At 40.7% G+C, this 26,425-nt stretch overlaps 3 protein-coding genes and 1 long non-coding RNA gene across 6 annotated transcripts in view; 2 read left to right on the top strand and 2 right to left on the bottom strand.

The window, feature by feature from the left end:
- Positions 1-500: 500 nt before the first annotated feature.
- LOC122882892 lies at positions 501-7,484 on the top strand. The gene is made up of 5 exons (XM_044210807.1): positions 501-1,553; positions 2,244-2,411; positions 2,555-2,733; positions 3,517-3,756; positions 5,324-7,484. Exons 1-5 carry the CDS (start codon positions 894-896, stop codon positions 5,355-5,357), a joined length of 1,281 nt encoding a protein of 426 aa, XP_044066742.1. The 5' UTR covers positions 501-893; the 3' UTR covers positions 5,358-7,484.
- A 1,178-nt stretch (positions 7,485-8,662) lies between these two features.
- Positions 8,663-17,701, bottom strand: pdhb (pyruvate dehydrogenase E1 subunit beta). Its single transcript, XM_044210759.1, has 11 exons — positions 17,576-17,701; positions 17,423-17,482; positions 16,211-16,318; positions 15,240-15,302; positions 15,059-15,094; positions 13,869-14,059; positions 13,422-13,516; positions 12,450-12,560; positions 11,757-11,848; positions 11,528-11,669; positions 8,663-9,915 (listed from the first exon to the last, which is right to left on the bottom strand). Exons 1-11 carry the CDS (start codon positions 17,612-17,614, stop codon positions 9,770-9,772), a joined length of 1,083 nt encoding a protein of 360 aa, XP_044066694.1. The 5' UTR covers positions 17,615-17,701; the 3' UTR covers positions 8,663-9,769.
- Positions 16,207-22,784, top strand: LOC122882887. Its single transcript, XR_006379484.1, has 2 exons — positions 16,207-16,341; positions 18,967-22,784. It is a non-coding gene; the product is annotated as an uncharacterized LOC122882887 (long non-coding RNA).
- The window catches only part of pxk (PX domain containing serine/threonine kinase), a 26,317-nt gene continuing 20,964 nt past the window's right edge, over positions 21,073-26,425 (bottom strand). For 2 of the 3 annotated variants that reach the window (XM_044210725.1, XM_044210735.1), the window contains exon 18: positions 21,073-26,421. In XM_044210725.1, the coding sequence (XP_044066660.1) occupies positions 26,225-26,421 (197 nt within the window). In that variant the 3' untranslated portion in view covers positions 21,073-26,224. The remainder of the gene's footprint in view (positions 26,422-26,425) is intronic. The other variant, XM_044210744.1, reaches the window with a different exon arrangement.

Here is a 26,425-nt window from a genome sequence, read left to right as displayed (position 1 = left end):
ACTGTGCATACCTGCATAGATTAATTGTATAGGTACTTTCAGAAATAATCTGTGCAACTCCATTGAAGCACCTTACCAGGACTGTAACAAACGATTAATGGTATAAGCATTTCGTCAATAAAATGTCAAAAAATTGTGCTAAATGTTCATCACAGTTTCCCAGAGTCTAAAGTGACGTCCACAGATAGCTTATTTTGTAGGACCTACAGTTCAAAACCCAAATATATTCAGTTTACTATGATATAAAACAGAGAAAAGGCAGACAAATCCTCAAATTGGCTGGAAAAAAGGAGATTTTTTTTTTTGCATAATTGCTTGTGACTTAATCGATTATCACAAGTATTTCAGATTAATTGATCATAGTTTTTAGTTTAGTGTCTTGTTAAGATTCTGGCTTTTTGTGTGTGTTTTGTTGTTCATGTGTATATTTATTGTTACAGCGTCCACCACTTGAGTGTCTGTTATCCATCTATCTGGTAGAGACGTGTAGTATCAGCCTCCCACCACCTGGGGGCGCCAGCAGCAGCCTGCCGGTTAACAGAAACAGGAAACTATTTTGTTTATCCGTGGCTACATCCTGTTGGTCACAGCTCTTCTGTGTTTTCCATCTGCTTTGGAGCTATTCCTACTAAAAAACTGTCTTTATTTTGTCTCTGCCGCTTACTAATATTCAACAAACGTTGTGGCTTAAAGCGTTCAGGAGAGTTTTACTTTGAACCATCTGTCTGGAAGTCCCGGATTTTGTTCTGGCGGGCTGATCCGTCTCTGCTTCAGTGTTAGCTTGTACTGTTAGCCTGCTGTTCCGTGAACAGCAATGACCGTTGACCGAGCTTTTCTTTCTGCGTATTTCGACTGTTGACTAAAGATTAAAACCGGAGCCTCATCCGTTTATTATGGCGAGTGAAAACACTGAGACCAACGCGGGGAACGATGAGGAAACTGGCCCTTCATCTGAGCCAAACGAGCACGACTATGCTCACACCGCGGCCAATAACTTTACTTCCACGGAGGCGTCATCCTCCTTCGGTACACCGGCGGCTGACGGCGGAGTCGCCGCGCAGGAAAGCTTTACTGCACCGGCTGAACCCGAGCAGAGTGCTCCGGAGCAGCCCGCTCTGCCGGTAGAACTTCCCGAACCAGCCGTGGGTGCGGAGGTGGACTGCCCCGGTGGAAATGATGTGGAAGCGTCCGGTCCGCCGCCGCCGCCGCCGCCTCCGCAGACCGAAGAGGACTCCCAAAAGACAGCAGCCTCTGAATTTGCCACTGCCGCCTCCCCCGGTATACAGCGAGGTGGCCGCCGGCGTACCGGGCGGCCGGAGGACAAGAACTGCTCCTGCTGCAAGTGTGAGTTTGCGCGGCATGGCCGCAGCTTCAACCGGAGGGCGGTGTACACCTTCACCACCCCGGAGACCGTGCAGTGGGCCTTCCCGGACGCTGCGGTACACGACAAGTCCTTCCTGTGCGAGACCTGCGCGCAGGTCATCAGGAGCAAATGCAAGCGCAAACAGAGCGGGAAGCGGTCTCTGTGGCTGAAACCGCCTGCTACAAAACAGGTGTGTGTGTGTGTGTGTGTGAGAGAGAGACAGTGGTATCACAATTAAGGCGATTCTGCCATATCAGCCTCAGGTTGTCTCTCCACTGTATTATTAATATACTCACATCACAGAGGTAAGTATCTGTTTTCAATGTATTTCCAGAATCGTCAAACACTCTTCTGTCCATCTGAATAGAAAAATGTCCGGATTTCTAACCTGTTTCCATAATTGCAACTCTGTTTCCCAATCCAAGAAAAGAAAGCCAGAAGTTATATCTCTTTGCGCTATACAACATAAGAAAAATAAATGTGTTATTATGTATGAAAATACAAAATAATGGAAGATATAATTATAACTCATTTGGTTCATGGTCAAGTGAGGAGATATGTCACTTCTGGATACCAGAATATACTATTGAATACTGGATACTATTCACTATATAGTGTATTTGCCATTTTGTAGTGTTGCCTGAATGTCTAGTGAGAATTGTTATTCTCTATGTAGTGAATTAAAGAATTATAAAATGTTTATCATGTCTAACTCTCTGTGTAATCCTCTACATAGATGATTTTGGACACAGCTGTAAAATATACTACAGTATAATTGTGATCTGTAGCTAATATGCTAAAACATGCTAAACCACCAGTATGATCATGTTTCATACACTTGGGATGCATTAAGATGTTTTGTGTCCTTTGTTGACTGCAGTCAGAGGTGAGAGACAAGAAGAAGAAAGGTCGCAGGATGGGGAAGAAGAGCAAAGCGGCGATGCTGGTGAGCAAGTCCTGTTACAAGGCCGCTTTCAAAATGCTCTGGTCCGCCAAAGGCGCCCGGAAACCCATGATGGAGTTCTGGAGCAAACAGCTGAAAGAGGAGGTGAGGACAGAGGCTCCTCCTGGTTGATGCACCTGTCGATCAGGACAAACATATCCTGCTTTAAGTCTCCATAACTAGCACTTGTTTTTACATTATTATGTTATCGTGGCGTGATGTGTTTCCTGGTGGCGGTGGTGGTGCAGATGAAGGCGCTGACGAGGCAGACAGACAATCCCTTCCATCAGAAGGTGTCGAGCAGGAAGCCACTGTCGTCCTTCCCCTGGCGGCGCTGTCTAAACTGGGCCCAGGACAAAGCTCCACTCGTCACCACCTGCCTCACCTCACTGTTCCCTGACATCAGCGCCCTCTCCAAGAGCAGCCAGTAAGTCTGGGTCAGGACACGCCGGCGCTCAGTTCACACAGTCCACAGAGCTTTAATCCTGCTGATGCAGATGGTTCATTTCAGTTTTTGCAATTATCTCCTAAGTCAGAATCAAAATACTTTATTGATCCCCGACGGGAAACTCTTTCGTTACAGCAGCTCACTATCACGTCAGTGCACACAGGAATAGAACTATTAAGCAATCAGAATATAATACACTATAATACAGGCAAGATAAATTAAGTACAAAGTGGATATAAATATAAAAGCTAAAATAAGTGTAAGTATCAAAGTGGATTTAGAGGTTGATAAGTATGTACGGTATAATAATACAATGTAATAATATAAGTAATAGTGCAATAATGAGTACTGTCAAGTTATGTGTAGCTTATTAAGATGATTATGAGACGGTGGATATTCCACAGCAGTAATAGAAGTATGAATAAATATCAATAAATAGGGATTTTAAACTGAAAACAGAGAATATTGCACAATTATTTCAAGTATTGCAGTGATGTTAATGATCCAATGTCCAGTTTAGTGACTTAGGGTCATACAGACTGACACTTGGAGGAGTTAAAGAGTTTGATGGCCACAGGCAGGAATGACTTCCTGTGGCGCTCTGTGGTGCTTTTTGGGGGGATGAGTCTTCCGCTGAAGGTGCTCCTTTGTTTGACCAGCACGTCACAGACCCAAGACCTCATCTTGGGTCTGTGGATCTAAATCTGACCAGATGTGGGTCAGCGATCTGATGTGCATCCGTTCTGTTTGTTTGTGTGGCAGCCAGCTGTCGGAGGAGCAGGCCCAGATGCTGCTGGAGCGCCGGGCCGTGGTGGCGCTCTCCATTCCGCTCTTCACCAGGAACATCTGGAAGAACAACTTCCTGCAGGCCGCTCTGGGGCAGAACTCCGCCTGCAGGGCTGCTCTGGCTCCGCTCTTGACGCCCTCAACACCATGGGACTGTGTCAGAACAAAGACACCGTCAGGTTACTGCTGCACAGGCTTCGAAACGGCAAGAAGACTGTGAGTATCATGACCGGTGGTGCTGGTAGTGCAGGGTTCAAAATTAACTTGTTACTTAAACATTGGCTGCAGCAAGAATTTTTTTATGTGTTTGCACAATGCAAATGTCACAATGAATAAATCCAATAAAATATAAAAAGGAGCAGAAGAAAGCAAGGTGGGTTTAGAAAACACTGTCTCCAATAATAAACCAATTTCAGATACAAGTATAATCGACAACATCAGATAGACAAAACAACCGAAAATAAAAGAAACATCAAAAGTAAACAAAGTATACAATTACTAATTGAAAGGGTTGACTAATTTAGGAGTCCTTTTATATGTTGAAGTCAGTGAACATTGAGAATTGATTAAGGGGTATAGATGTACAGTCAGTGGTTCCCTGAGGCTCATAACCCCCAAGGGTACGCAAGATGAATAACAAGTTAGACAAAAGAAGGAAAAAAAATCATTTATTATTATTATTTTCTTGTGAAGTAAGTAAGTTTTTGCCTCTTTGGGATATTAGCCAATCTGAGAAGGGAACATCACCCTTTGGCTGAACTGCTCGCAGCTCACAGTCATAAGCAAACTTTGACAAGTAGACGTTTCTCACCTGTAAAGAGTCACTAGCTGAAAAGGTTGGGAAACACTGCATTAGGCTCAAAGTCAGAGTTTGATTTCAGTCAGTTAATTATATCCATCTGGATACAAAATACTGTGTGTTTTAAAGAAGAGAGTAATCCACATTACTAAAACAGTAAACAAAAATACAGTCCCAGAAATAACAAGTGAATAATTAAACTAAACTAAAGCACCTAATGTTGGTAGTTAAAGAATCGGTCAGGTGATATTCTACATTTGTGTTATTGTCAACAAACCCCTGGAAAAGACCCAAACCAACAATGAATTGATCTATTAACAAGTATAGTAACAAAAGTAACAAAACTGGTATATAGTAACAAAACTATTAAAAACACATCAATGAGTCTCACTGTTGCACTGGGTGACATATTCCTTCATTACCATGAACACACACACACTGTAGTTTACTTTGATACAGTCCCACACACACCGTCCTGCTGCCTCAAATACTCCTAGAGCACCGAATGTGTATTAATGTGCCGCTGAAAATAGTCCCCAATATAATGCACTATTTCCTCCTGTTTGAGTAATGTTTGCTAAAAGCTGCAATGTCCACCTGTTTTGGGAAATTAATGAGCTGTTTTTAAAAATGACACTAAATATTTTACGATTTACGTCTTCGTCTACGCCTTTTTGATTTAGGTAACAACAACATGACCTTTTCTCTGGCACAATTTTTATTTTTTTTATCTCCAATGTACCACAGACCAGTATCAGTAAAACATTCACAATTAATTTATTATTACCTACTAGTCTTTGAGATGCAGGTTATATTTTTTACCTCATTACTGATTAAAAAGAGAGTACAGCACCGAGCACACTTGTCCCTTAATCATCCACCCATCCTACATAATTTAAGTTACTGGTGTGTAATTATTGTTTCAGCCACACGGGGCACCAGAGCAGATGTTTTGTTTTTAACTTTGTGCTCTGTTCCTGTCAGCCAACACAGAACGGACGACAGAGGGTTAAGATAAAACAAGAGCAGATGAAAGGAGAACAGATGACAGATTTGGAGGAAGAGGATATAGAGGAGGAGGAGGAGGAGGAGGAGGAGAAGAAGAAGAAGAGGAGGAGGAGGAAGAAGAAGAAGAAGAGGAGGAAGAAGAAGAAGAGGATGAAATGGAGATGGCGGTAGAGGAGGTAGAAGTGGAAGTGGAAGAAGAAGAGGAAGAAGTGCAGGATGGATTGCAAGAGGAAGTAGAGGAGGATCAAGCAACGGAGGAAAAGGCAGAGATGGAAAAGAAGAGGAGGAAGAAGAAAGCGAAGAAACAGAGGAAGGAGGAGAAGAGGAAGGAGAGAGGGAAACGAAAGGTGAAGGAGAGAGAGGAGGAGGAGGAGGATGATGAGGATGATGAAGGGTCAGAGCAGAAGAAGAGGCGGGTGGTGGTGGTGAGACTCGGCCTGCTGAAGGGACACTCAGAAGTTGGACTATCTGACCTATCAGCTCCCTAAGAGTCTATAGGCTCCGCCCAAGAACTTAACAGGCCCCACCTCCAATTAGAGAGCAGGACAGAGGACACACCCTCTTCTCTGGGGGGGTGTTGAAAGGCATTCTGGGAATTGTAGGAGGTTGGTAACTGGAGGGGAAACTGTGAGCTTTACTTTTCGTTTTTGTGACGGTAAAAAAAAAAATCCGTTTGAGCCAGAAAAGCCTCTAAAACACAAAACTGCTCCACTGAGACTAACAATAAAACATCCACAGCTACTACTATGTAGTTCTGTACAAATTGTAGGGAAATGTGTTGAAGTACTAGGTCCAATTGGGGATGGAAGTTATCAGGAGATAAAAAAAGCCTTTTACTCTTTAACCCTAATCTATTACAAGTGACTGCAGTTTGGTTCATCTGACAAAAAGTAAAGTTTATAGACTCACAGGAGCAGAAAATGGTTTGACAGTGTGGATGTTTCTGTTTGTAGACTGGAGCTGTGCATTTGTTTGTTTTAAACGGCTTCTGTGAGCCGAGTGGATGCACAACTGAGAAAAGGACCTGGAATTTATCAGCTTTTTTTTTTTTTTTTTTTTTTTGTCTTTGTTAATTGTTTGTCGGCCGTAGTGAACCCAACAGAACAGGGTCAAGGCTTCAGTATGCTTGTTTGAAGCATGTTGAGGCCTTTATGCCGTGTTCAGGTCATGTGCGAGCGTTCACATTATCTGAAAACTCAAGGTGGTTGTATGATTATAGAGTTGGTCACTTGAGGGTTAAAAATACTTTGACCATAATGTACTACAACCATTAAATAAGCATTTAAAAAGACTGGCTAACGATAAGTGTCCATATATCTTTGGTTTCTAGGCATTTACAGATTAAGCTTTCAGAAAAATCTGTATTCTAGCCATAATTCCAATTGTTTACTTGAACATCTGGTAATTACGGTAACTCGGACATGACATGAACACAGCATTAGAGCCATGTTTATAAAAACAAAAAGACGATAAATTTATGAACTGAATGGAAAAACGTCAAAAAGTTATTAGAATTCAAAAACTTGATCTCAGAAAAATGTTTTGGTAATCTTTTGTAGTCTATAATTTTGGAACAATTTCCTAATAATTTCAAAGAAAGGACTATGTAATGTGGTACTAATTATAGTGAAAATAGAGACTGTTCAATTGGTACACTTCCAATTATTGCTAAACTGTAATAGTAGTTTAGTATTTTAGTCAACGCACAGCAGGTTATCTGAACATGAAATGATGTGAAATTTGCCTACAGACATAGAGAATGAAGTTTCCAATTGTTGACTATAATTAGTACCAGATTACATCGTATTAGCACCCATAAAATAAAGTGAATAATTAATTTCACCATTTGTAAAAACTTTTCTCTCCTGATCAGAAAATGATGAAATGAAAGTTTCTGAACCAGGAGACACTGTAATATAGTTTGATTTGTAATGAGGGTTTGTTCTTTTCGTTTCTCAAAGCTTCTTTAGAAAATGTTTATATTTTCATGTGTTTGAGTTGAGGAGGACGATGACAGATGTGTTGTCAGACTGTTGGTCTCAGATCTGATGTATGTGTGTTCAGCGAGTCTGATGCAGATCATCAGATCCCGGCTGGTTACTGTAAAAGTTTGCCAATAAAAATGTTTAAGGCTTCACTTGATCTTGAGCTTCTTTTCTCTGTCAGTGACTGAGTTGTTGCTGCTTCTGTCAGGTGATAGATTTTTATTTCACTTTATAATAATTTATAGTACTACAGTTATTTTGTTTTATTGAGATTATTCTCAACTTGATGTTGCTTGATTTTCTCTGGAAAGAATAATTTATGATGAACACCAGAGTCAATGTATCATAATAATAAGATTGTACATATAATTGACTAGTGTGAAGTTAATCTTTAATGACACAGACATATGATGTGCTAGTACAAGTCCAGAACAAGACTTTTCAGATCCTGGAATTGAGTTTGTTAAATCCCTCCCCCGAACAGCGATTGCCCAATCATAGCTTAGCAAACCTGTCAGGCTTTGGATTTCTGTTTGGAAAGTGGTGTGTTTTTTTTTTTTGGTTCTTTTTATCCTTTCAAAAAAAAAAAAAAAGCGCAAAAGTGTAAAGAAGAGATTAAACAATGTGTCTTCTCTAATGTAAGCTGCAAACGTTAACATGTCCAGCTCACTAGCTTACTACATACAGCAGAAACCAACAGTAGTGGAAAGTTTACCCAGGTACTGTACTTAAGTACAATTTTGAGGTACTTGTACTTTATAAATTTTACTCCACTACATATTTGGCAGCTTTAGTCACTGGTTACTTTGCAGATTCCCAGCTCTGTGTGTGCGTGCGTGTTTGTATATATATATGGAGAGAGAGAGAGAAAAAGAAACTTATTTTTTACTTGTTATCCTGCAGGGGTTTGCATCTTCAAAGGATTTTTGGGGGGAGGGATCTCAGATGTGGTTACTGTCTGCCTGGGATAAGAACATCTTTGCCGGGGCGAAACCAACGTTTAAATCCGGTATTTGCACAGACTGTGGCCAGCTTTTTAACAGCACTACAAACATAACCACGCTGTTCTCTTCTTTGCTCTACATTACATCCACAGGCACAGTTTGTAGAAATACTGGATTTTAATGTTGGTTTCACCCTGGGGAAGGTTAACCTGGACAGACAGTAAACACCTGTGAGATCACGAAAATACATTTTAAGATGTAGACTGCCACTATGACCCACATCTACAAACCAACCAATCGGACAGCAGAGGCCTTAACTTACTAAGAACAGGAAGTAAACAGGATGGATTCCTGAATCATCAGAGGAAAGAAATAAAACCAGCATGAAGGATTGAAAGGTTTTTATTTCTGTAACAGAGTCATTTACAGCAACAGAAACATCAACAGAGCTGCTGCAGCTACAATAAATATTCCTGACCACACTTCACCTCCAGCACTCAGCTGGTTCATTCTTCTTCACTGCTGCTTTTAGAGACGAACTCGAGTCAGTGTGAGGAATTAAGTTAACAGACTTAGTATAATATGTTTGGGTGGTTAGAAATTTGTGGGAGTTTTTTAAATATTTTTTTGGCCTTTATTTGAACAGCTGAAGCTTTACCAGGAGAGCTACTGGGGCACCCATGTGGGAGTTTATTAACAACAAAACTACTGAGAGCGAAAAATTAAGTTATAATCTGTCTGCAAGTCTGAATCAGAGTTCAGAGTCTGATCTCACCAGATATTTTGTCAGATTCTGAGAGTGTGAGCACTTTTCTCAATACTTAGTTTGGGGTTAACATGTTTTAACCCTTTTTTTCTATTTGGGTGGCACCAGTGTCAAATTAAGAAGTTAAAATGTAATCTGACTGAGATACAGTGCTCGATACTCGACTCTACAGACACATTTCAGTCACTCGAAACACAAACTGACAAAACTAAAAGCTTTTAAGAAATTCTGCCAAGTTCTTCTGGAGGGGTTAAGAAATTGAATGTACACGATTCTTTACACAACATACCTGTTGTGCAACCCTGCCAGCTCTCAGACCTGCAGACTGATCAAATCCTGACTTTTTTTTTTGGTGCTCACTCAGCAGTTTTGTTGTTATCAAAGTTCCTCAGAAGCACAGAAAAGTCTACAGGATAGAGCAACTTTTATTTTGAAGGGGAGGAAGTCAAGAGAGCAGCCAGAGCCACACACAGAGTTTGGTCAAGTTTGTAACGGACTAACAGAGGTGACAACTTGACTGAACTCTGTGTGTCCAAAGCTCTGGGTGCAGATAAACAGTTGTGCGCTTCATTGACAAGCATCTGGCTGGTAACATTAATCTGGAGTGTTTTTAAAAGGAACCGTTTGGCTGTATTTGCACATGGTTCAAATGTTTTACCAGATAACATTTCCACCGTCTGTGTGAACAAGACAAAGAGGATTCAGGTGGGTTTGTCCTGTGTGTGCGTCAGACATTGAGGGTCTTTTTGACAGAGAAGATGATGTCTTTGATTTGCGGCAGGCTGTTGTCCTCTAAGATTTTGGCGTACGGCATGGGGATGTCGACGCCTGTCACCCTGGTAACCGGAGAGTCCAGGTAGTTGAAGGCGGGACCTGAAAACACACACACACAGGAGGTTTAAGATTTTATTTTAGTGCCCTTAAATCCTCAAATGTTCTCCAAGCTCACTGTTGATATTTCACACCATCGGGGGGGATTTAAATCAAATCAAGACGTTCCAAGTTTAGCCTGTCAGTCTACAGACCAGCCAATCGCACACAAAAATCAACAGCGGTACATACAAATTGAAGGATTTGAGGAGAGAAAATTTTAGGTTTGAAATATTCCGACATTTCTGACAGCTGATGAGAAGATTCACTTGTGAAAGGTGGGGGCAATAACGCAATAATACTTAAAACATATATAAACTAATTTAAGTTAAAGACCACTCCAACCAGTAGATGCATTTAAAAATCAGCATCAAAATTACTTTTAGTGTGATTAAAGCAGGAACATCGGTAAGTCTGCCTGCATTGATACATACATTAAAACAGGTGATTCTTACAGGATCTGTCGTCCACAGCTGCTTTAGACTGTATGAAAAGTTTCTCGATCAGTTCATTAAATCCCTGCAGCCGTCTGAAGGCAGCAGGACAGACATGCTGATAAATCTGCAGCCTCTGATTGGAGATGTGTTAGAGCGCAGTGCCGTTATGCACAGCTTTTCATTTCGTTTACCTTCATTAAATCACATCAGACTGCTACAAAATAACCACACACACCAGACGGATCAGTTATAACTCATTATTCTGCCTGTTTATGTGTGAGAAGTCAGATTACTGGAGCTCATTAATCCTGTGTGTTACAGCCTCCTTTCCATCTTTAAAAAGAAAAAATGCAGCTGTTAATGTTTTATTCTTGAAATACATTATGAAGCAAATGCTGCATTTTTAAGCTATGATGTAACCATTTACAGCGTGATACAGCAGAATTATGACTGAAATGGCATTGGATAGATTCGATCATATCAACGGCTTCACCAAACAATTTTTTTCTATCATCACTGAACTAAATAACAGTTAAACACACACACACCATCTGCCTCTGGCTGCATTTGTGGTGCTATGTGTTCACATCGTGCCATCCTGCACTTGTTGAGCTGTTGTCGACATGCATCACTGTGATTGGCTCAGCTGATTCACAGCGATGACAGCAGTGTTGTGACTGGCTGAGAGCAGATTTATTAATCACCACACACTCTGATCTACAATTTCCAGCCCTTCTGCACTTTATGCTGCTGCACATATATGAACCAAATTAGCAGGTGAACTTGGAGACGCCAACAGTCCAGGTGCCCAAGACCTATGCTTTTGTCGTTGCGCTTGCACAGTTAAAATAGGGCCCTATGTCTTCAACAGAGATATAAGTTTTAAAATGCATCAGTGATGCAGCCAGAGACAAACAGAACAGTCATCTTCCTTCATATCCTTTAACTTTTCAACTCACAGCTGTTTCCCAGCAGTGATACCGCTTCCTCTCACGTACAAGGTGCTAAATATTGTGCAAGCATATGGCTCTTTCTGTAAATGTTCTGTCATGTCTGGATGAAGCCGTAAGGAACATTAAGTCACCTACTGTGTGTCTGAATGATAAAAAGCCATCACTATCAGGCTGACGAAGCAGCGATGTCTGAAAAGGGCTTTAATGCAGTGTGTCAGCTGTTACCTTCCATGATCCTGGCGCAGATCTCAGCTCCAACCCCAAACTGAGGCCAGCCGCCCTCCACTGTCACCAGGTGGTTGGTCTTCATCACGCTGGTCTCAATACTCTCCACATCCATAGGACGGATGGTCCGCAGATTGATCACCTGACACAAAGACAGACAAGAAGTAGTTAACAGGTAGTCTCACAGGTAATCTGTGTCAGATAACAACAGGTGTGTTCCTTCCTCTACCTCACACTCGATTCCCTCCTTGGCGAGGACAACAGCGGCATCCAGGCAGTGACTGACGTACCGAGAGTGAGTGACCAAAGTGACATGATTCCCTGAAACACAAGAAGAAGAAGAAGAGGTTCAGGAACACAACAGTGACACTGACAGCTCAGGGAGAAATATCTCACCTTTACCTCAACATCCTCACAAAGCCCACTCCCCGTTTCCCCCCAGATATTATCACCATGTTTATGTCTGACAACAACAACACAAGTTTTTTCATGCAAACCATCAAAATCACATTATTTTCTATAAAACACTATTACAGACTGCTGCACATGTCTATTCAGCCCCTGCTGTGATTTACACAAGTTAAAGGAATAGTTAAACATTTTGGGAAATACTAAATACTAAATACTAAAAGCAAACAAGTGTAAGACAAGAAGATCAGTATCATCCTCATGATACTGATCTACATGCTGGAGCTATTTGTTGTTGAACAACAGTCTGGTGCAGTGACTGTGTGAAGCTTCCTGAAGTCCTGTCACCACTGTCAGGTTGCCAGGCAGACTATTGGGCAGATGGATACACTGTTGTTACTGAAGGAATAGTAATTTGTGTCTCTTCTGAAGTTTTACAGACAGACTGGTAGTCTGTTGCAGCTTTGAGGCCACAGAGGCCTCGTTGGAGCAGTGCGTCCTGTATCAGTCTCACCTTGTCTCTCCACCTTGGCCTTGCCGATGGGAATGGTGAAGTCTTTGGACTGTGACTCCTCCGACATCTCGAAGGCAACCCCGTACATCAGCTCATTCTCCAGGAACACCACTGTAACACACACACATTGCACTCTCACACTCACAGCAGTAAGCTTTACAAGCAGCAGCAGCAACAACTTTGTGGACTTTATATTCCCCCGGGTTTCGACTGTCAGGCTACGCACAGGCTGCCCTAACCTTTCACTGGTGGAGGCTGTTTGGATGCAGTCCGAGAGAAAAAAAACAAAAACACTTCCAACTTATCTGCAAATTTTTGGGTAAAACAAACAAAAAGTCATATGATGTATACCAGTATTTTGATTTACTGTTTATATTCTAAAAAGATTCTTGAATTGAGCATTAATCGAAAATGAGACAGGACTGGAGAAATAGAAACAACATTATCTAACATTATGTACCAGGTCTCTGTGAAGCTAAATGAGATTTTAAGAAGAGCGTTATATCAATTTACATAGCACTTGTAATGAATAATTTTGTCAGGCTAACAAAGTCTAAGCAATAGTCTTTTTTGGTTGAGGAACCCCTGACTTCACAATGTCTCCCCTGACTTCTGAAATCAAACCCATGCTCTTGGGTATTATTTCTGTCTGGTGGGACAGAGGGACTCTCTACTCATGTCAATATCACTGCATCAAATCAAAGTAATTTATAGCACAGTAAAATCTCCAAACTCCAAGTTTCCTTTAAAAAAGGTTCAAGTTGACTACAGCAGTTTTGTTAAAGGCTGAAATGAAGGTGCAAGATAACCCGCTGTGTGCTGAGGACAGAAACCAGTGAAAGAAGATAAATGACAGCAAGGTTTCATTTCAGAGTGAAGTTTTCCTTGACTGTAAATGCATTATGCAGATTTCTTCCTATAAAACCTTCAGGCTGGTAAACCTTTGGCATGCTGTAGTGTGCTGTGTCTCACCAGGGTTGTCGTCTCTGATGGCTGATTTCAGGAGACCTTTGGCATCTTCTGAGTTCCAGGGACTCACAACCTTCAGACCTGGACAGTGAGCATACCTACAGACAGACACAGCAACCACACTGACACCACTGACACCAGCACTACTGTCAGACCAGCATCACCTACTGTTACTTCAACTACCACCATTGCAGAATAATTCCTTTTTTGGGGCTTATTTTCACAGTTTTGTCTATTTGATTGTTTGACTGCTCGTGTTTCTTGACTCGGACATATTTTTTTCCCAGATCTCAGGTGTTTAGTCAGTGAGTACAACGTCATTGTTACTGATAAAATGGACAAAACTACAAAAGTAAGTTCAAGTTGTAATAAAGCTACTATAAAGAAACTAGCACACAGTATTAAGAGCTAAGTGACAGTAGTAACAGTAACAAGTGTAAGTGGACGCACCATGCAGCGAAGCACTGCGAGTGCTGTGCGGCGACGCCTGCCGATGCTCCGTTGGGTCCTCTGAAGACGATGGGCACCGGCTGTTGACCGGCTGACATGTAGTAGGTCTTTGCCGCAGAATTGATGACCTGGTCGATGGCTTGCATGGAGAAGTTAAAGGTCATGAACTCACAGATGGGTCTCAGGCCAGCCTGCGGGGGACAGCAGTTTAATATTAGTGAGAGCTGCTGGGGAAGTTTCTGAAGAGTAATCAGGCGTGTTGTGGGTGATCAGGTGGCCTTCATTAGAATTTAAACAAATTTAGGGCAGGGTCTTGCCACAGGTCTGTACGAAGCCTGGGAGGTTTCATGGAGAAGAAAAACTAACTTGAGCGCACAAATTACTAACTCATGCTCTCGATTTAATATCATGTTACATATTTTGCCTCCTTCCCTCTTGTAGAGGGCAGCAAACGCCTTTGGTGTGGTACATTCAGTTAGCAGGAAGTTTGAAAAAAAAACAATGATAAAAGATATTTATGAGTTTTTATGAACTGGATGACATTGGTAGTATCTACGTTTTTACTGTCCAAGATTAAAATGAAACTGTATTAAATTAAAGCGATTCATAGTGTTGCCATAACACCTCCCGGACTCCGTCAATCTGAGTGTCAATATGTCAGTACTCTAATAGATCAGAGTGGATTCGCTATCAGTCTGATCATGTGGTGCGTCGTCATCATCACGGGAGAGAAATATGTTTTTTACGGCAAACAGAGAAGAACTGTGGAGAAAACTGGAGGAAAAATGACACGTACTGCTTCTCCTCTGTGGCTTCTCGTTAACTGGTGGAGCATCATGCTGCTGCCAGTGTTGCTGCTTTCTCTCTGTTTGGGTCCATCGCATTTTGGATCAAGTCTATTATCCTCAGGTTTATTCAGATCGGGTCTTTTTTTTTTAAAAATACAACAGTTTGGTGTATTACTCTTTACTTGACTTTGGTTGAAGAATGTTGACAGTTTGATCTGAATATAATTCACTGGGCTTCCAGCTCAGCCCTCTTAGCTGTTCTGCATACTAATGATGCTCATGTTGGTTTGAGCTGGGCTAATATAACTAGGAAAGTTTATCAGACAATAAACAACACGCTGCAGAAGCTTTTCAGGTGAACTTGCATTTTTTAAGTTGTGATGTGGATGGAAAGGAACTCACCATGGCGGCTCCCACTGCGATGCCGGCAAAACCCATCTGCACCAGAGAGAGGGGTGTTAACCAGCTGAGAAATGTTTCTCTGGAGTGTTTTGATCACAAAGCTAACACTGACAGAGCACTCTGATTCAGTTTAGCGTACAACAGAGAACATTTGTGAAGGGCTAATGTTGGAGTGTCTCACCTCTGTGATCGGAGTGTCGATGATGCGTTTGTCTCCGTACTTCTTCCACAGACCCCTGCTCACCTACACACACACACACAGTATTATATACAGAATTAGGCCAAGCAACCGGTTATATAACATTCCTTGTTCCAGATAAATTTTCCAGCACACATGTTGGTTTGTTGGGGAAAAATATAAAGCGTTTGTCTAATTGTCTGACTGCCCTTGCTTTTTGCCCTGCAGGACTTATTTTTATTAATCTCTATTAACTTAGTGAGTACTGACAGAAATGATGGACAAAACTACCCAAATTGTAATAGAAGAATCAGAATCAGCTTTATTGCCATGTTGGTTTAGACATACAAGGAATTTGCTTTGGTATTTTGGTGCAAAACAATAAACATAGTAGAAATATAAACCAAGTACTGCAGGTCAATAATCACAAATATAAAATTGACAATACGATATTAAAGAATATCAAAAATATATATTTTTTTTTAAATAATAAAGAATATGTACAACGTGACTGTTATTTAAATTACAGTTTGTGGAATGTGCAAAATATTAACATGGGAATGTGCAAAAGTTTACAGTATGAGTTTACTGTACTATAAGTGTATGTGTGGTGGGTGGGGTGAGAGTCAGTGTCAATGGGGGTCCTGGGCCTTGTTGATGAGGCCAGCTGCAGACAGAAATAGAGTGAACAGGCTTAGCTACTGAAATGTCCAAAGGTAGACAGTGAGTGTTAAAACTAAGTTAAAATCACCTACAGCTCATGTTTCACCCTGTTATCTCCTGATTCTGCTTCTCTGCTGCTTTCACTGAATTCGATTCACAGCCTCAGTGTGTAACTGTGATGTGCAATATGACCAGAGATTCTCTAACTCTCCCATATCTGGTCTAATCACAGGCTAGTTAGCATCTCAGCAGAAGTGGATGTGCTGTCTTCATGAACCTCATCCACCGTGATCTACGGAGTGTCTACTCACCTTGTAGGCTCCGTCGTACTGGGCCACCTCCTCACCCAACAGGAACACCCGCTCGTCCCTCTCCAGCTCCTCATCCATCGCCTGGTTCAGGGCATCACGGACCATCATCTGACAAAAACAACAGCGCAGAAGTCAGTACAGACCCACTACTGTCACCCAGACTACAGAGTTTACCCTCATATGCTGTTTTTATATTTGTTCTTTTCATATTACTAAATAAATAAATGGATAATAGTTTAGCGTAAGAGAGGCATCAGGCTTTGGTGGCGACAGGATTAATAATTGCATGATGATAAGGATTTAAATCCCATATGTTTGTTTTTTGTAGGGCTGCAACTAAATCCCATGTGAGGATTCGCTGGTTTCCTCTGTATAACTGTAAACTGAACATCTTTGGGTTTTAAACTGCTGGATGGACCAAAAAAAAAAAGCATTTTAAGACATCACCTTGGATGTACTTGGGATGCGCATTTTTAACCATTTTGGACATTTTAATTATCAGCCGATTGATCTAATAAATAATCCGATAGATTAATTGATAATGAAAATAATTGTTAGTTGCAGCCCTATTGAAGTTACTAAGTTATTAAAGTGGGGAATGTTTTTAGCAGCCCGTGACCTAATATTGGAAAAAACTCTCAGTATAACAACACAATTCAACAGCACCACAAACTACAACCTACAAAATGAATATAAAGTTGAATCAAAACCTCTAAAAACAGTTTCAACAAAAACTGAACCACCTTTAACTCTTTCTAAATCTTACCAATACTGACAAATGAGTAACTATCACTTTAACAAAGATTTAGATGGATATCTATAATATTGTAATGCGAAAAAAAGATATATTTTTATATAACGCATAAGTGGGCAGCTAAATGTTTTTCTCTCTGGTTTTAATGTCTGCTGTTTCTACAAGCAACCAGCGACAGTCACCAGTTTAATAAATGGACAGTGGTTTCATGGTCATCAGAGGGTTGACATGATGTGACAGCCCGCATCTCTGCTCAGTGACCGGCCAACAGCAGGATCCCTTCACCTTAAAAAGAGTAGCTAAAACCTAGTCCGGCTAGGTACCACTGACAATGACATCTGTCAGCTGTACTTTAAACTCTGTCATTAAACTCTGTAGTTAAAAACAACATAAAAACATACAGCCAGCAAACGGGTGGAGCTGTAGCTAAAGTTAGCCTGCTAGCTGCTAACACTGACCTGCACAGCGGAAGGAGCACTCCTGTGAAATTCCCGCCGCCGGAGAACCGACACGGCATTCTGTGAAAAGACAGAGAGACGCCATTACTTAATTAATCAAGAACAAACGAAAAGTGGTGATATAAAGGCCACATTTTTTGAATGATCCCATACCTTTCCTGAGCGGAGAAAGCACCTCAGGGACGCCGCCATGTTCAACCTGTCCTCTGCCGGAGAGAAGGCGGGGACTCTACCGACGTCAGGAGATCTCAACCAATCAAAGCTGCGGTTTACATGTCGGTCAGAACGTGTCATAAAAAACATCCAATCACAGCGGTTCAGCGGAGAAGGAGGCGGTAGAAAACTCAAGAGTGGAAAAAACAGACAACATATCCAAGGACACTGTGTTGCGCTGTGTTATAGGCCTACGGTCTATGGTGGCGCTGTCAGTAAATATGGAAGCCCAATCCCACCACAAGAAAAACAACTGATGAAATGTTAGGAATGACAAATAAAAACATACTGAATGAAGGAATTAAGTTTTTATTATAGTGTCATGTGTATGCCTTACAAGACACCACAAATTAATATAAACCAGATCCAGAGTGCTGCTTAGCTGTGTATAAATTTTCAAATAAATAGAGTTGTGAAGTGGCACCCTGGTTCCACAAGTAAAAATCCCATTAAATTTTCCCATTGGCAATTTTATGTGACTCACAGCTGGAGCACTTCTATGGCTTGGATGGGCGCTAAACTTTGGTTAAATCATCAGTAGGCCTACAAAAGATCATAACTGCGTTAGAAAATATCTGGGTCTTTGGTAACAATCTAAGGTACAAGCTTGTGTACATAAAAAACTTTAAAGGTAGAAGTAAACTACAACTCCCACTGTGCATTTCAGCTAGAAACATCCAATCACAGAGCTAAAAATACAGTTTCAACAAAATGGTACTCTCCATACCTCACATAAAGACTTACATGATAGATTCCGTCAATTTTATGAGGGGTTATATACATCCAAATTCACTGAATCAGTATGACCGTAGTGCCCTAAATGCTGAAATTACATGAGAAGAAATAATAAAATCATTGTTTCGCTGAAAAACGGGAGTTTGGGTCCAGATGGATTAGGAAATGAGAAATACAAGAAGTTTAGTTGTCTATTAGCCCCCTATCTACTTAGAATGTATAAATAAGCATATAAAGACAGTATATTGCCAGAAACACTGAATGAAGCTATTATTACCTAATTCAAAAGAAAGGGAAAGATTTAGAAGAAGTGGGTTCTCCTATCCCTCTACTGAACACAGACCAAAACATTTTGGCTAAAACACTAGCTAGAAGACTCAGTCTAATGGGTAAACTTGTGCATACAGACAGACATACAAACGGGTTTTGTCCCTGAAGGAGCTCTTTTGGCAACTTCAGATGTTGAAAAGGCATTTGATAAAGTTGAATGGAACGCTGCACAGTTTTGTTTTGTTTTGTTTTGTTTTTTTGTTCTGTTTCTGGTTCTTAAATGTTTTCTGTTTTGTTGTTTTGTGAAACTGTGTTTTGCACTTCAGGGCCACCACAGTCAACTGCTACCTCGACCCAATGCACATTCTTCTGTGATGTGCTGAATACATGTGGCAAAACCAGTTGGGGAAGACAAAATAGAAGAGGAGGAGGGAGGAATCTGGACGATTTCATCAGCCAGTCACACGGTCGTCAAACAGGAGACACAAAAAAGAGACAGTGCGAGAGAGAGCAGAGTCCTCCACACTTAGGGACAAAAAAGACAAATCCACAGAGACATCAGCATCAAACTTCATCTTTCTAAGAGTAAGACAACCATGCTTCCATCTTTTTTTCTGCATATCTTCTGCCTCTTCATCCACACAACAGGACAGCCGAAGGAAAACTTGAAACCACTTTGGAATAAACAGAGGCTTGAATTTATAAAAAGCAGGAGACATACTAACTAAATACTTAAAAAGTGGGTGCTCAAGTAGAAAAATGCAGATGAGATCCTCTGGCAGGGCCCTACTTATGGTTCCAAAATCTCAACTTGTCACTAAAGGTGACCGGACCTTTGCTTTCCGGGCCCCTCAGCTGTGGAAGTCCCTGCCTGAGGATCTCAGGAAGGCAAACACAGTATCCTCCTTTAAATCTCTTCTTAAGACTGACTTTTATCGAATGGCTTTTTCTGAATCTGATGGTATTTGTTGGAATTATTTAAATAATTTTACCATGTTTATATCTTAAGTTCTGGATCTTATTTGCTTTTATTCAATGTTTTTATTGTAAAGCGCTTTGCAACTTTGTTTTAAAGTTATTATTATTGTGTGCATCCTCAGTCAGCAGCAAATACTGCAGACACAAACCAAACTGAGCAAGATGAATGCAAACATAAGGAAAAACTTCATAAGCATCATAAGACTTAAATGATCTCTTTCTTTAAAGGTGAACTCCACCAGTTTGACACATTAAGTTCAGTTTGACGGTCATGAGGAGTAGTGTGGAGGTGGTATCTTGTCTTATGATCAGTTTAGTTAATACATTTTAGTTAAATAGGCCATCAGTCATCAACTTATTAAATGGCATTTGCTGTGTGTGTTACCAGTTCTGTTTGTCTGTGTAAAAGTGAGTATGAGTGACTGACAGTATGCAGGAGTCTTTTTTTAAATGTTTTTTTAAATAAAAGGGTAGACATTTTTTCTTACGTTAGTAGAAGTGATCTTTGTTCAAGGAGAGGTGGTCCACATCCGCTATAAATCACTGCAGGAAACCTTGGAGTTCTACCCGTGGACCAAACAGGCTACTTGGACACAAGCTGGGGCCTGACCCTGGCTGGGTCCCGTGGGCGAGGTTGTCTGAGGTTGAAAGACCCGAAACATCTGATGACTCCAGGTTACATCACTGATGAAGAAACTAACTTGGAACAGAAAGACCTGCTTCATAAACTGAAGTACTCGTGTCGTTCCTGGCTGCCTCTGCTTATTCTGTCTTTCTACCTCCTGGAGAACCACAGCAGTTTGAAGAGGAATACCACTCGCTATACAATTATAGAGAACTGTTGGTCTCCCCTTCCCTGTGTTCCTAGTGCATGAATTAACTCACTTTTTAATCGCAAGTAATATGTTTCCTGATTAATGGAAATGTAAATTTTACTTTACTTTATACATAACCCTGATTTTCATAGTGCTGTGGAAGATTTAACATGCCTAAATAATAAACAAATCAAACTGAAATAAAGTGAAATACAATACAAATTGTAATGTTTATTTCCTTTTTATTTATGCATATACTGTCATATTTAAATGGAAAACATATGCTAAAATTATTTATCCTTTTGTCTATAATAACTGAATGAACTGATTTTTGTCCATTGTCCATGCCACATTAAAATCAAATCACAACACAGAAAACAAAGAGGTGCATTTCAGTGTTGTCCTGCGGAGGACGAACATAGACCTGACAATACAAATTATTCTTCATGAGGAGGTGCAAGGGAGCTTTTATATGTATTTCCTTTTTATAAATAAAAAGGAAATGCATATTACAATGTGTATTGTATTTCACTTTATTTCTTTGATTTGTTTTTATTAAGGCTTTTTAAATCTTCCATATTTCTAAAGGTGCGTTCAAAAACAGTTTGCCATAAGCATTTGCAATAAACACTCTCAATCTTCCTGAACCATTTTTTAATCAAATGTACATTCGGTTGATAGTTATCATTTCATCACAGCAGGCTTGGTAGATTTTTTATTTCAATATTGATGATGAGGAGGGTCATTCTGCAGCTGCATTAAATGTAGAAAAGATATTTTCATCTAAAGGCGACATTGTGACAAAACATTTGATGCATCTGTAACTGTAAATGACCTAGACATTGCAGAGTGGTTTTTCATACCAATTTACATGTAATCCAGCGCCGTCTCTGGGACTCTGAATTTATTCCGCAAATTGTTTTCACAAACACACCTCTGGGTAAAGTGCTGCAGAGAAATATACTGATACAATTTAATGACCATTCAAAACGCGAAGACCATCGCATTGGACCGGATTGCACTGAATAATAAAAACAAATGATTTCAACATAGAGCAGTCATTTAAAACAAACACTCTGAGTGCTAAAACTTGGATTGTTGTGATCAGATTCACAACAAAATCTGCTCCAATCGCAGCTCTGTCCGCCACACTTGAGCACACAGTATGTCAGGTAATCACAGGTGAGTAGGATTAACGTAAAAGGTGAAGAAATGAGAACTGAGACACAGTGAAATAAAAAAAATTCACTGTGCAGATCAGTCGTAGATCCTGGCGGCCTTGTGGTGCTTCTACCCTGAGAGTCCATAGTCACACCCACTTTTAAAAGAATAATTCGACATTTTGGGAAATATGCTTATTTGCTTTTGGGCAGAGAGTTAGAGGAGATGATCGTTACCACTCACACACATCTGTCCGTTAAATATAAGGCTACAGCGAGAAGCCGGTTAGCTTAGCTTAGCACAAAGACTGAAACAGGAGGAAACAGAAAGCCCGCCTCTATCTAACGGTAATAAAGTCTGCCTACAAGCACCTCTCATTCACTAATTTACATGTTATATGTCGTTCGTTTAATCCATACAAAAATTTGTGAGCCCAGAGGTGCTGGTAGGCGGAGTCTGTTATCTTCAGACTGAGCTAGTCTAGCTGTTTGCCCGTTTCCAGTTTTCATTCTGTGCTAAGCGGCTGCTGGCTGTAGCTTCACATTTAACGGACAGACATATGACTGATATCGATCTTCTCATGTTACAGTCCTACAAAGAGAATAAGTGCGTTTCCCCAAAATGTCGAACTGTTCCTTTAAGCAATCGGATCAAATCCCTCTCATAATGAAACATTGTGGAAGCTAAAGAGTCGTAACTGCAGCTTCACTTTGAATCCAGTACATGTTCGAGATTGAAAGTTCATTCTTGACCTTGGAAGCAGAAGTTGACAAAACAAACTCACAAAAAGGTCCATTTAGTAGGTGTTCTGGAGCTTTCGATTGTATCACACCACCTTCCTCAGCGTATGCAGTTGCAGAGTTGTCATTGAATATTTTCCACCATGGATGAGAAGTCCGTAAAAAGAGCTCAGAAAAATGGAAATTTGAACGTGTAATTCCATGACAACTGGGCAAAACTCAATCTACTGAGGAAGATAGACAGTCGGACAGAGTCGGATCTAAATCACCCATTTTCTTTCCAAAACCAAGAATCTGACATTTAATCCCACTTTAACTTTTAGGCTAGATTTTGATTTTCAGTCATACCACATGGGATATTTTTATTGCTAAAACAATTAGTTGATTAATTGATTCTGATAAGCGATTAGTCGTTTAAAGTCACTTCTTAAGCAAAGATTCCAAACATGCTGCTTTAGTTTGTTTTATATCAGTGTAAACTGAATATCATTGGGTTTTGGACTGTAGCTCAGACAAAACAAGACATGTGAAGACATCACCTTGGGTTCTGGAAAACGGTGATAGACATTTTTCACTATTTTCTGACATTTTATAGACGAAAGCGATAATGAAAATAATCATTAGTTGCTCATTTAGGGACGTTGCTCCGATCTGCCCAAACTCTAATGCCAATAATCATGTAATAACATCCTGTGTGCTAAAGCGTTATCCTCATCAGACAGAGCTTTATGATATGTTACTGTCACATACAATATTTTAACAAAAGAAACATTCAGATTTCCATATAGGCACAAGAATCCATATGGCACAATAAAATAAAGGAATCTCAGCTCTGTGACGACGACAAACATTAAAATACAACAGAATTAAAACAGAAGCAAAACACTTAAAAATAACAAGAATCAACACAATAAGGGTCTGAAATTAACCCTCAACGGCTGTCAAATGAAGGTAAACTGAGCTCTGTGGAGGGTAACAATGTTAAAGTCACCAGTGTTACTACTAACCCCAACCCTGTTTAGTATAATAACTTGTACTTTTATGTCTGCAGATGTGACTTTAGCTGTGAAGGGCAAACATCCAAAGATATTACCAATTTCCTTCTTTCCAGGCCACAAATGACTTCAGGTAATTTCTATGAAAAGTGTGAAACTTGCTGTGGAGAGATCCATTTATTTGCCTACATTGTTTATTTTATTTAATGTAAATTACGTTATCGTCACATTATACTGCACTTGTGAGCAGGGTCTCTTTAAAAATCATTCCTTGATGCATTTATAGAGACTCAACATCTAATCTGATCAAACATCAGTTTGGGCTGATGCCTTGACTAGCTGGTTGGTGGGAGAGGGGTGAAACGGCTTCTTTGTTTTATTTTTTGAAGTTGGTCATTTGTTGCATCACGAAAAGTAGCTCTTCAACAGGCAGGTCTCTAATCTCTGATGTGCAGTCGATTACAACTAGTACAACGACTGTTTGATACAGTTCCTGCAAGCAACTTTAAATTACCACACGACTATAAAGTAACTTTGACAAAATCTGCATGTTGACTGTGATGGATTTTCTCTCTGTAGCAAGTTTCAAATCTCTGCAAGTTGATTTTCAGAGAAATTAATGAAACCAATGGCTGCCAGGACAGAAGGAAATCTAAAAACTGGTGGATCATTTTGAAAATGATCAGCAGTGAAGTTGAGTATATGTGAGGTTAATGGGCCAACATGCCACAGCGGCAGTATGGGTCTCGCATGTGGAATAATAAGGTTTTATTCTGGTGCAAAGAAGCAAAATCATCAAAATCTTACATGTTGTTAATGATGTTTTTTTTAATCTCCTGCCACAGTAGCTGGTGGATTTTTTTTAAAATTTCAGATTAATTTCAGACCCTAAATACAATCAGAGCTGAGCAGCTCGTCGCTGTGGATCCATGTTGCTCTGATCTGGGACAGTACGGACGTCTGACCAGTATCTCTTACAGGCTTTCACACCAAAAGTGCAAGTTTGACTTAGAGCAAGGCCATTATTTCCAATGGAGAGAGCAGCTGCACTAGCCATAGTGGCACACCCTACGCTTATTTTCTGCCACGTTTAGCAGCCAAAGTTCAACTAAACTGAACAAGACACGTCCAATGCTATTCTCTTATTGATGTGAGGCAGAAGTTACAGTATGATGGCGATAATTTCACTGGAAAAGTAAACTTTGTGCATCTCTGAATTCCAGCAGTTTTGTAATCTTACTCTGCAGTCCTACCGGGACCGAGTGAAAAGGGATGAGGATACCACGTAAGAAAAGTTATATTGTCATTGTTTACATCCCATTAGTCAAGCTTGAGTGACTTTTAAGTCACATGTACATCATGTTTTTATCTACACACCAACTTTTCCACCTCAGCCAAGTGTAAAAACTTTTTTGCAATATTTTTTATTTTTGGCGTTTCCACTCAGCTTTTTTATGCGCAAAAAACTGCTGGATGGAAACACACTTGTTGTAGTTTGTAGCATCGCGGATAGCTGCTTTGTAGGATTATGTGCTGCTCTTCATTTTGCGCTCTACCTCGTGCAAACTATTCGCTCTTGTGTGTTTGGTCTGAAACAGCCGTTAAGTTGTTCAGCATGAATCTACAACTGACCAATCAGGACGCCTCATGCTTACAGAGCTGAACAGAACAAAGTGGAGTCTGGACTGAAGAATTCAGATATTTCTTTGTGTTCTTAACTGAGATGATCACAGCTGAGTCTCCTTGTCATGGTTTTAACTAAGGTTCTCTCATTCATTGCTTCATTTTGTGCAATTAGTTAATCTCTCCCCTCTGGTTCAGACCAAACAAAACCAACCGCAGGTGTGAACCCACCATGACTGTGGTTAAGGTTTGTGTCGTTTCAGACAGACACATTGCAACAAACATCTTTCTTATCAAGTCATTTTTGTCTGTAATTTGAGTCTTAGTGAAAATAAATCTGCAAGTTTGCTAAGAATTTTCAACTTGTTTCAAATAAATGCAAAACAACTTAAATGTAAATATCTTCTAATGTCAAGTTCCATGAGAATTTGATTTCTATTAAAATATTCTGCACTGGGAAGATTTTTTCACTAAGAAAAATTATGTTTTTGGGACTTAATTATAAACAGAAATGACATGACGATGGCGATTGTTTGCAATGTAGCTCTATTGATTTTCTGGAGTCGTCACTGACGTCCTGCAGTGAAACAGTCTCAGTAGAGTCTGGAGGCTAAATGTCATCAGAGATGATTTCGAAGAGGGAAAGCTGGAGTTTGGGCCAGTTTCTCTGCTGCTCCGGGATCAGGACCAGTACAGCGCCATGACAGTGTCAGAGCACTGATGATGAGAGTTTTGGATCCAGGAAATTCAGCTTCATCACCCAGCGGGATGAAGCGTCCACAGTGGCTCAAAAAGTTCAAATTCCAAACGTTCAACCGCCACTTTTACAAGCTGAAGAGCAGAAAAGAAGCCAGTTGGCTGCCGGCTGAAGCAGCAGGTCAACCAGAAAAGCTCACCAGACTCAGATTGAGTTTACCAACTTTTTTTCTCTGGAGCCTGGTGCTGTCTGCTACTGACAAAGCAGTCAGAGAAGACAAACCTTCAGGTGCCTTGGATTGTCCAGGGTTTTTAGAAAGGGCAGACTGAGGCGGCCATTTTCACCCGCCCGTCCTCTACTCTCTCTAACCACAGCAACAGATAATAAAAATTTAAAAGCAGAAATAGCAATAAAAACTAAAATGGTACTTGGATTTTTTTTGTTAGTGATTTGTTTTCACATCTTAGGGAGCGACGACGTGAACCAGTCCAGACCACAGTTCAGAACCAGCGGGTTGGTCATGTCGCTGTAGTGACGGTTTCCTGGTCGAGGACAGGTTGTGGTGGCGGGCGGGGTCAGATGATGGGTTTGCTGCGGTCGATGGTCTCGGCCTTCTTCAGTTTGCCCTTACTGAAGGTCTGGATGGAGCTCAGCAAGGCGGTGCGACCTCCTCCCGCTCCGTCAGAGGAGGACAGAGGAGGACAGGAGGAGGAGTCCAGCGTAGGAGGGAGAGGAGGAGGAGGAGGTGGAGGGGGAGGAGCAGTCTGGGCTCCTGG

Source organism: Siniperca chuatsi, linkage group LG2, assembly GCF_020085105.1.
Source record: "Siniperca chuatsi isolate FFG_IHB_CAS linkage group LG2, ASM2008510v1, whole genome shotgun sequence".
Lineage (NCBI taxonomy): Eukaryota > Metazoa > Chordata > Actinopteri > Centrarchiformes > Sinipercidae > Siniperca > Siniperca chuatsi.
The sequence above is the reverse complement of the archived record's forward strand: the minus strand, read 5'-3'. Positions and strand labels throughout refer to the sequence as shown.